Source organism: Natrix helvetica (genome assembly GCF_964273705.1).
Source record: "Natrix helvetica genome assembly, chromosome: 16".
Lineage (NCBI taxonomy): Eukaryota > Metazoa > Chordata > Lepidosauria > Squamata > Natricidae > Natrix > Natrix helvetica.
The window spans coordinates 481,960-492,822 of record NC_138563.1 but is presented as its reverse complement, the minus strand read 5'-3'; the positions used below and the strand labels follow the sequence as shown (position 1 = coordinate 492,822).

The window sequence follows — 10,863 nt, the reverse complement described above, 5'->3', positions numbered from 1 at the left end:
TGCGCTCGGTGGGGGGGGGAAGGGGAGGAGCAGTTATGAAAGGCAAACATTGCACAGACAACACGTCAGCTCCTTGAGAAACAAGTGGCCAGTTATGACAATGACATGCCCCCCCCCAATCCAGAAGGGCCCCCACCCCTCTGCAAAGCCAGAGGACGGGCAAACGGGGCACCTCCGCTCTTGCCAAGACCCGGTGCCCCCTGTACATATGACTAAGAGCAACCCCCCCCCCCAATTAAGGAAGCGAATGAAAGCAGCATCGATTGAAGAGGGTTTATTACCATCGCAGGTGAAAAGAACCCTGAGGAAGGGGCTGCAAATCCCCCCCCCAAGCACTCCCCCCCCCTGCAGCGGCTGCCGGTCTGTCCTGTTCCGGAAAGCGGAGCCTCCCCCGTCCAGGGAGACAGACTGCCTTGGAAGGGTTCAGTTTCACAGGGTTTTTCCTGAGATGGGAGGAATCTTCCCCAGGAGGGGAGGTCAGAACGAAGCTCAAAGGACCCCTCCCCAGCCCCCCTCTCTCTCTCTCTCTCTCCTTTGCGGAGTTTCCAGCTCTTAAGTGAGGGGGGGGCAGTTCCTGAGTCAGGTGGGGGAAAGACCCCCCCACAGAGCTTCCTCTGTGTCACTCCTTGGACATCTAGGGGGGGTCAGCCCTTATCGGCAGGGGCATCAAAGCTTCCCCAGGAGGGAGGGAGGGAGAGGGAGGCCGGGGGTGGGTGGGTGGGGGGTGCGGGCTGGCCAGGGGATCCAGATCTAACTTGCAGGTTGACCTTCAGGGGTCAGGAAAGGTTCTTGCACCCCCTCCCCCAAATACAGCTATGCATGGCTCCAGGAAAGGGCGTGGGAGCGGGTGGGTGGGTGGGTGGGTGCGGCCCCAGAGTCCCACAGCTTCCGAGAACCTCCAGAGGGCCCAGGTGACTCAGCTCAGGTGACGCCAGGTGCTCCAGGAAGCTCTGATGCCCACCGAGGGAGGGTGGCATCTGCAGAGCAGTCAGCAAGGAGGGAGATCATGAGCCCTTGGGTGGCCGCTTCCCAGCCTTCACGCTCCTCGGTGAGGACTAGGCCCTTGGAACGAAGCCTGGAGGCCCCAGAGGTCTCCTCCTGGGTGCGTGAGCCGCGCCAGCCCTGCGGGGGCCCTGCCTTTGGCTCAGAAGAGCTCCTCCGCGTTTCTGACCCGCGTCTCCTGGAGCTCCCGCAGCCGGCGCTGCACCTCCTGCAGATCCCTCTCGCCGTGCCGGTGGTTGTCCCGGCTGCGGACATTCACGGTGCGGTGGGTCATTTCCTTCTGTCCGACCACTGCAGGGGGGAGAAGCCGCCCGTCACCTCCCAAAGCAGCCTGACCACCCAGCAGTTCCCAGGCCCAGCAACATGGGACATCTGGTCCTCTCCGAGGTTCTCCTGGGTTTTTTGAGCTCAGTCAGGTTTCGGCGAGCACTCCCCCCTCCCCCCCCCGCCTCCCAGGGCACAGGCCCCTGCACTCCGGGCAATGCCAACGTACCAAACTGGAAGTTGTACTGGGCCAGCTGGGCTCTTCGGATTTTGCGGTTGAGGGTCACTCCCGAATCGGCATCCAGGTCTGCCTGGAACCCGGCCTGGTGGAAGAGGCGGTGGACCTGCCCGGAGGAGAGTCCAGCAAGACCAGTTCAGCCATCGCCCCCCCCTGGCTGCTCTTGCACTGGGAGTCGGGGGAGGGAGTCTGTGGGGATGCCCACTCCCCAATTATAGGGGTTTTTCTCAACACTTGCAGTGGATTTGCTCACTTGGCAAATGGGGGGCAATTTCCCCATCCCCACCGCCCACCCTAGGTGATTCTGAGGCCCCCATTTCAGCCTTTCTCCCTGGGATTCCCCCCCCCCCAATTCCCTCCCCCCTGGCCGGGCCATTGGGGAGGGGGCTGGGCTCTCACCTCTCCTGCGTACTCCTCTGCATCTGGGCCCACCGGAATCACCATGATTTGGGAGGGGGACAGCCAGAAGGGCCTGGGGGAGCAGAGGACACAGCTTAGCCCAGTCAAGCCCACCCTGGCGACCCTCAACCCCCACCGCTCCTCCTCCTCCTCCTAACTGGAAGCGGGGATTAATCCCTGCCCCCTTGGGGGAGACCCCATTTTGTGGCTCTTGAGCCCCCCGTCCCCCTCCCCCACTCACTCACCACTTGCCCCCGTAATTCTCGGCCAAGACAGCCATCATCCTCTCCACGGAGCCCAGCACCGCCCGGTGGATCATGACCGGCCTCTCGGGGGCGCCACCGTCCCTGCTGCAGGGGAGACAGAGGGCAGGGCTGGGACTCTGGGGCCACCCCGGGGGGGCCTCTGCCCACCGCCTTTTGGGGGTGCCCAGCCAGCCCTACAGAGACTAAAGAGGGGTACGCTGTTCTGCCGGGCCTCGTCTTCTCATCAGAAGGGGGGGGGGCGCCTCTCACCGTGCAGGCTCGAAGGGAATCCCACACACACACTGCTTTGAAGCAGCCCTTTGCCTTCACAGGGACTAGGAAGTTGGAAAACGCAAAGGTCCTGTTTCTATCCAAGAGCAGCTGGAGCCGAGATGGGCCTGCAGAGGGCTGGCATTGAGCCCAATTCTGGCCTTCTCTGCTGCCCCCCCCCTCCTTGGGCTGAGAGGACTGGGGGGGAGGGGGAGGCTGGACAGGACTTTATCCTACATCGGAGGGTTGAGAAAGTCTTTGGCTCTGCAATTCAGCCCAAATTCGAATGTTTTTTTTAAATGACCAACTGGAAGAGCGTCCATCTTTGGGGGCTTCTGGCTGATGCCCCCCCCCTTCACCCCCTCGTCTCTGCCTTTCCCTCCCCGGGATTCCTGCTTGGCGGTTCCTCTTCCCCTTTGGGGGGGGGCAGAGGGGCCTCAGCCGGGGGAAGGGAAAAGGGGAACTGGGAGCTCAGCCCCCCCCTCTGACGGAAGCGCCCCTCCCACCTGCGTCCGTGAGTCCCCGCAGGCGTCACGCAGGGCTTCTGCGGTGACGGCTGAGCTAACACGCTTAGATCATGGTTGGTTGGTTGGTTTTTTAAAAGAAAAGAAGAAGGACGCACAGATGGGACAAAAAGGGCCTTTTCCCCCCCAAAGCTGCCTGGAAAGACGTCATGCAACCTGATTTTTCTTTGGGGGGGGGGGTTGGAGCCAGAGAGGAGCACCAGGAGCCCCCCCCCCAAATCTTCTGCCGAGCGACTGAGAGCCGCTTTCTAGCCTGGGAGGGGGGGGAGGGGTTCCCCAGGTTTTTCCCCAGGGTGGGGCCTTGCAAGGGGTCCCTCACCCCTTGTAGGAGAGGTCAAAGCGAAGGGGCATCTGGAAGTCCAGCTGAATGGTGGCACACTGGTGGTATCTCCCCAGAGCGTCCTGGATCTGAATGTCCACCTGCAAGAGACGGACGGAGGGTCAGCAGGGCAAAGGGGGAGCCCACCGTCCTCAAAGAAGCTCCACCGGTTGGACTGCCGCCCACCCAAAGTAGCCAAGAGGACCCCAGGGATCTGGAGGGGGAGAAGATCCGGGGAAAGGATTGGTCCCTTCTGTGCCTAAACTCTAAGCCGGACGAGACGGGAGGCGGCATTCGGGCATCGGACGGGCAGCCCAGCCCTCAAGGAACATTTTCTCTGCCGGCTTCTGGGATAATAAACGTTGAAGTGGGTGGAGAAGGGAGAGCTGCCCTGTGTGTCCTCCGGCCCAGGAGGATCTGAGGATCTGCACCGCTCGGAAGTCCCTCCTCAGGAGGCTCTGCGTTTTGCACTCGGCTCCTGAACTGCTGCCCTCTGGGGCAGGGAACTGACTTGGCCCCAAAAGCTTTGTCTGGAGGCCGTACAATTCAGAGGTAAAAGTGCAATTCATGAGAGCTAGAAACTTGGCCACTGCCTGCTTGCTTCCATTTAGCACACGGCTCTATAGCCACCCACATGTGGCAAGAGGCAATGCCCCCCCCGCCCATGTGCCATGCATGGGGTTGGCATCAAGGGGCCAGCAGCCCCGAGGAGGAGGAGGAGGAGGAGGACGATGGGATTCCTGGCCCGGAGGAGACCCATTCAGCAGGCAGGAATGCTGAGGCCAGGAGCGGAGGAAGGTGGCTGGCAAAGGTCCCTTCCCCTTTGGCCCCTCGCTGCCCTTCCGGTTGGCAGAGGGAACGCTCAGAGATTTACGAGCCTGAGATCACTCACAGTCACCCCATAAACCGTGCAGGGGGGGAGGGGGCAGAGCCTGCCTGGGGGTGCCACACCCAAAACACGAACAGTGGTGACGTCGCCAGGCCGGTGACTCACGGCTGAAGCGGCTTCCTCGGAGTCCCGCCTGGCCCCCTTCAGAAGTACCTGGGACTGCGGAAGGAGGGCCGGCCGGCCGGATGAGGCAGCAGCCCACAAGGCGAAGGCCGTCTCCCATCCGTAACCCCCCAAAAGCCGGGGGGTGGGAGGGACGTTGTGGCTGTCCTCTCTTCAGCCCTTCTCTGGGGAGGGGAGGGGAGCCCTCACTCCGTGTCTGAAAGCCTCCGGTCAAAACGTCTCACCTCCGCCAGGGGATGGGCTAAATGACCTCCAGGAACCCCCCCTCCGTTTTCCAATTCTGCCTAAGCCCTTCCGGCAGGGCTGCTGCCCGACTGACCTTGGGCCCATAGAAGGCGCCGTCCCCGGGGTTGAGCTCCCACGGATGGCCAAACTCCCACAGGCTCCGCTCCAGCAGCTGGGAGGGAAAAGGGGGGGCCGTCAGGAGCTGCCCTGAAAAGCCCCCCCGGCAGGTCCCACACGAAAAGCCCGTCTCTGGCATGGGGACCCCCCAATCCTCACTCAAGACGGGGAGACAGAGGCGCTCCCCCCAGCACCCTCGCTCTCTGCCCCGGCAGCTGGACCAGAGGGGGGCTCACCCTCGCCCTCATTGGGGGGCTCCCTGCCAGAGGGGGGAGGGGGACGCTGCCGGGGCCATTCTTACCTGCTCGGCCTGATCCCAGAGAGGGGGGTCCCCGAGAAAGTGCTGGGGGCGGGTGGAGAGGAAGAAGCGGAGAGTGAATCCGAAGACGGAGTAAACGGCCTGCAGGAAATCCAGGCAGCCTCTGATCTCGTCCCCCAGCTGAATGGGGAAGAGGAGGGGGAGGGGGTCCTCAGTTGCTTGCCCTGGCAGCCCCCTCCCCACCAGGCGTGCCAGGTAAAGCTCTCGGTTCAGCCACGCTGGCATCCCCCGGCCAGCCTCCCCACCTGATCCATGGAGCAGAAGATGTGGGCGTCGTCCTGCTGGAAGCGCCGGACCCGCGTCAGCCCCGTCAGGGCCCCCGAGGCCTCGTTGCGGTGGAGCACCCCGAAGTCGGCCAGCCGCAGGGGCAGCTCCCGCCAGGATCGGGGCCGGTGGCCGAACATGAGGCTGCCAGACACGAGTGAAGGGCTCTCAGCCCCCAGAAGGAAGCCCCCTTGGCCTCCCCCGATTCCAGAAGTGGGATCTCCAGGATTTGCCTCTGGATCTTAGATCTCGCCTCCCCCAATAACCCCCCCCCCCCACTCACCAGTGGCCGGGGCAGTTCATGGGCTTGAGGGCGAAGGTCTGCTCCTCCACAGGGAAGGCGAACATGTTCTCCCCGTAATGCTCCCAGTGGCCGGAGATTTCCCAGAGTTTGGCGTTGAAGATGTTGGGGGTGATGACTTCGGAGTAGCCACGCTTAAGGTACTCGCTCTGCCAAGAAAGGGGCCCGTTTGAGCAAGAACACCACCCTCCGCTTCTCACCACACCCGCCAGCGCCTATCTGGCCTCCTGCGCATGGATGTGAAAACCTGCAAAATCCTCTTGCAAAAACAGCCCCAGAGCCGCTTTCTTCTTCAACGCCTCTGCTTCTCCTGTCCTGGAGAAACGGCCCTCCTCCCCAAAGTTTAACAAGGCCCCCTCCCCAAACACCAATTACACGGATGGGGGAGGATCTGGGATGGACCCTTCCTTCCACGGAAGCCCAGCCGAAGGAGAGCCTCCCTTCCCCACGCCTTTCTCAGCCCATCAATCCCTCAACCCTCTTGTTGCAGGCCTGGTCTCTAACGATATTTCAACATTTCGGCTCGTTTGAATCTTTTTCCTATTTTCCATCAGTTTCTCTGATTTGCAGCCCCCTCCCCCCCCAAGCGTCCCCTTGCTAGAGATGGCTGGCTAGAAACTTAACAAAGGAGCCAATAATTGATTGATCCACCCATCAATCTGGCCCCTCTCTCCATCCCACCAGACTTCCTTTGGCTACACAAGGGTGAAGAGGGGAGGAGGCCCCAACCAGCCACCTTTTCCCTCTCCCAGTTATTCTATCACCCACGCGACACAACCACAACACACACACACACACACACAGAGACCTTGATGAAGTCCATGAGGGTTGTGTAGACGTGGGTCCCTTTGGGGAGGAAGAAGCAGCTGCCGGGACTCAGCGGATGGAAGAAGAAAAGCTCCTGGTCCTGCCGAGAAACCAGAGAGACGGAGAAGCTGCCCTGGAGAGTCGGATTTCCAAAATTCCCCTCGGAGACGGCAGGCCGGCACAGACCCCCGCTAAGCAGGTTACACCCCCTCCTCTCCATCTCGCCCTAAATTCAATCCCACAAGCACCCAGACGGGGAAAAGCCACTTGCTTTGGGAAGGAAAGTTACTTTAAAAACCTCCCTTTTTGTTTGAAGATGCCAGCCCAAGTTTCTAGTCCAGAAGGAGGTCAGAAGAGCCATTCTCTCAAGATTTCAGCCGCATGGGAATTGTGATCCTGGGCAAAACCACCCAGGAGGCTCCAAGAGGCACTGAGGTTTGCAAAGGTGCCCTCGGGCATCACCAGAGTTTCTCCGTGGCCCAGGGAGGCTGCCTTGGGCATGGGGCGAGAGAGCACCAGGGGCACCCACCTTTCCAATGCGCCGGTGGTCCCGCCGGGCAGCCTCCTCCTGGGCACGCTCCCAGGCAGCCAACTGCTGGGCACTGGGGAAAGCGATACCATAAATGCGTTGCAGGGACTCTCCGGAGGGATCTCCTTGCCAGGAGGTGGCAGAGTTCTGCCAAGGAAGAAGAGGGCACCTTTGAGGGCGCTCCTGGGGGCTGTGCCAGTTTGGCTAGGGGCCTGCCTGCCCCTCTGGCTTCATCGGCTGCACAGCGAGCCCCAGATTTACCCACAGGGCACAGAACCCCCCCCCCCCAAGTCCCCCGTTCCCCAGGGAGGATGGGCAAGTGCCCAGCCTCAATGGGAGAGACTACAAATCCCATCATTCTGCTTCAGGACAGGGAAGGCCACTAGAGACAAGAAGCTATGCAGAGGGCGAGGGGGGAAGGTCTGGCCTCTTTACAACCCCCAGGGGTCTCCAAACGTGTAAGACTGATGGACTTCAGTTCCCAGAATCCCCCGGCCAGCCCCGTATAAGTGGCTGAGCCCACAAACCTTAAACTGACCAATGCAACTAAATGTATTCTTGTTTATTAAGCATTTTAAATTGCCTGACAGCTGAAGCTCTCTGGGCTGTTTACAAGGAAGCATCAGCCACTTGGGGACCTTTATTTTTAAAAACACTTTTAAACTAAATTCTCTTTGCAATCCTGGAACATTCTAGCCATCTGCAAGGCACGTGATGGGAAACCACCTCGGATGCTTTCGTCTCGGGGGTGTGGGTGTGTGTGGGGGGGGGGCACAAACCTTGAGGAGCTTCAGGGCTCGGATAACCCCGCTGTGCCGCAGGTGGGGGCCCCGGCAGAGGTCGACCAACGTGCCGCATCTACGCACAGAAAAGAGGAAGCGGGATCAGGCCACGCGGAAAGCAGGCCAGCCGAGTTCCTCGAGGGTTTGTTGCAATAAACGCCAACCGCAAAACTCACGAGAATTACAGCCGTCTTTGTCAATTGAGTCATCTGAACACTTGTCAGGTTTCTAGCCCTCATGGGGCGTGTGGCGCCCTGGCAGAATTTGCTAAAGCGTGTGCTTTAGACACCCAGGGCAAGGTTGCAGGGCGGTCTGGTTTGTAGGTAACTCCAGCAAGCGAGCCAATCCACAAAGGGAGCCACACATGGACCGAAGAGGCCTGGGGAAATGCTCGGGGGCCGTAGATCTGGGGAGGGGGCCACTGGGCAGCCACCCCCTCCCTCCCCACCTGCCGGAGGGGCAGGCAGGCTCACCTGTACACGGTGGCAGTGGAAGACTGCACACGCCGTCTGATGATATCCAGCTTGAACCGGTTGTGCTGAAAGGCAGGGAGAGGAACCGATTCCCATCTGGGATGCCGAAGGACGTCAGGACCCCCTTCCCCCCGTTAAGTCGTTTTCTTAAGGGTCTCACAGAGGGTCTCACAGAGGGAAGCCAGCTCACCTGGCCCCCTTCCCCCTCCCTTGCCCGGCTGCCCAGCCCATTCCTCCTCCCGCAGACCTGGCCGTCTTCCTTCGGGCCCGGTCTCCCTTTGGGGCTGAAAACCAGGCAGCAGAGAAAACTCCCCACCAGGATGGGTCAGCGGCTTGAGAGGCCGAAGTCCAGGGCAAACATGGCTGGACTAAGTATCCAACCTTCCCCAATTTAAAAGAAGGAGCATATCTTCTCATTCTGGGGCAAAACGGGCTTCTAAATGGTCTACAAATGATCAAAAGAGCCTAGAAGTCCCCTGCGGCCTTTGAAGGGAGCCCCCACTTTGGGAAAACCAGAGACACAGGAATAAATCAGAGTTAGCCACCTCGCTCCCCTTCAAACTCTCTCAAAAGGTTTCCAGGGTCTTTGGGACTCCCTGCCACTAGAGGTGAGGCCTGACCCTTCTCGGTTGCTCTTGGGGCAGGAAAAGACCTCAGGATCCTTTTAAAATTAGGTCATTTCGGCTGCCAAAGTAGGTTGCAGTGCTGTGTTGTTTGTGATTGTGCTTTAATTACAGGTTTACCTTCTCCCTGGGATAATTCGGTAGCTATTTTTATGACTGCCGGTCATCACCAGCACAAGTTTTGGATGGAGGATGATGAGTGGAAAAAAAAAACAAGTAAACAAAAACAGCAGTGCAGTTTTCTGAATCGGCCCCTGAAAAATGCTGGCTCATGCGTGGGTCACCCCTGGCAACGGCCAAGTTGTTTTGGTGGCAAACAATCCTGCTTGTTCAGATCATCGGCCTTTTTTCGCCCGACTTCCTGCTTCCCCAAACAGCCGCCTGGCTCTGCCGCAACGGCCGCTTGAGGTAGACTGCTCCTGACCACAGAGGCTCTACTTGGAACACCGTGACTAAGAATTGCTTGAGGAAGCGGCTCTTCCAGACCTCTTACATCCTGTGGCGGGCCCGAGTGGCGGCTCTGTTCCCGTTTCCAAAAAATGTGTCAGCCGCGGAAGCCTTGAGCAACCAGTTTCTCTCCCCAGACGGGTTAATTTACGGGATTAAAATTTGGGCTGGGACATTCCAGCGGGGAAGCAGCGGCCGTGGGCACCGCCAGAGGCTTTGAAGTCTGTCCGTTAAAGCAGAGAAGAGCTCCAGCTGTTGAGGGCAGAAGTGCCACATTCTGAAGCTCCCCAAAAATGGGCAGATTTGACTCGCCTGGCATGTTGGATTAAAGAAACAACAGGGAAGCTTGACCTCTGCCAATGTCCACCTAAAAGGGGCCAAAGGCTGCCTTTCTGTCCCACACGCAGAGCCTCTGAGGGGATGGACTACAACTCCCATCAGGGACCCCGGGGGATCCTACCTTGAAGAGCTCCAGCAGATCCTCCCGGGACACCTCCAGCCGTTCAAAAGGGACCTTGGCTGCGACGGTCGCTTTGCAGAGCTCTTGCAGGGCGGGGAGGTCTTTACTGGACACCTTCCTGGGGTGGGAAGATTCGGGGATGGGAGGGGGGGGGGAAAGCTGTAATAAAACTGGGGGCATTGGGGAAAATTGTGCCACCAAGGGAAGAGTTCTTCCTCCTCTTTGCCAGGGTCTTTTGTGTGGCTTTTTAAGGTGGCCTAATCACTTGGGGGATCTCCTGGTGGTCCCCCCTTCCAGTCAGCTCAACCAATGCTGCCACCTGCTGGGCCCTTCCACCCAATCACCAGCGAATCAAGCGACAGATCACAACCACTTCACAGCACAGCCTGCGAGGACACCTAGTGGGCGTTAAAAGTACGTCAGGCTCCTTCATTGATGAGAGCGGCACCAGGAGGGGCTGCCCTCCCTCCAACAGGGGCACTGACAGGGGAGAAAGCCCACTTTGTCATGCCAAAATCATCCTGAAGATATGCAAAGGTTGTGCAAAGGAGGGAGGGATTACACAATATCCATTCCTTTTATTTACAGAATCCTGCAGCCTGAAGGGACCCCCGAGGCCATCCAGACCAACCCCTGCTCAGTGCAGAAAACACAGCAAAAACAACAGTGAACAAACGGACCCCACCTCCTCTGGGGGCCATTAATGTCCTGCCAAGCGCCCTCTCCCTGGGCTCCCACCTACCGTTCCTCGTCCAAATACAGGTCGTAGAAGAAGCCCTGGTCGGTACTGGGCCCGTGGCACAGCAGGGCACCATAGAAGCGCTCAGCAGCCTCGCCCAGGAGGTGGGCGCTGGAATGCCAGAAGAGCTGGGGAGAAATTCAGGGAGAGGGTCAGCCACCGGCCTTCCTGGGGGCACTGAGCAGAGTTGGCCTGCTGAGTTATTCCTTGCCGAGAGAGATGTATGGAAGGACATGGGGGCAAAAGATGGGCCACAGACCCCCCTTGCCCCTTTCTTGGAAGTGGTCCTTCTGGGCTCAGCTAGAAAAGGACCCCGCTTTCCTTGGGGGGGGGGAAGGTGCCCTTGGCAGACTGAAGCGCTGCCAACCGAAGGCTGAGCGTGCAACTCCCACCCATTTCTCTCTTTCCCAAAAAAATGGGCCCCTTCCTTGCTCCTCACCTCTTGTCCGGCCTGAGAATCAAACCCCACAAACTCCACAGTGGCGTCACATCCAGGGGGCGGTC

General features: G+C 59.6%; 1 protein-coding gene across 1 annotated transcript; it reads right to left on the bottom strand.

Annotated features, from left to right (window-relative positions):
* Positions 1–323: 323 nt before the first annotated feature.
* Positions 324–10,857, bottom strand: LOC309400028 (threonine--tRNA ligase 1, cytoplasmic-like; the record flags this gene model as incomplete). Its single annotated transcript, XM_081968331.1, is given in 17 exon segments — positions 324–1,293; positions 1,496–1,610; positions 1,904–1,976; positions 2,149–2,253; positions 3,262–3,362; positions 4,593–4,670; positions 4,917–5,054; positions 5,180–5,342; positions 5,482–5,648; positions 6,308–6,406; positions 6,836–6,982; positions 7,615–7,693; positions 8,091–8,155; positions 9,621–9,738; positions 10,363–10,487; positions 10,799–10,848; positions 10,851–10,857. Coding segments are annotated over 17 exon segments (1,779 nt in total), but the record flags the coding sequence as incomplete, so codon positions are not given.
* Positions 10,858–10,863: the final 6 nt, after the last annotated feature.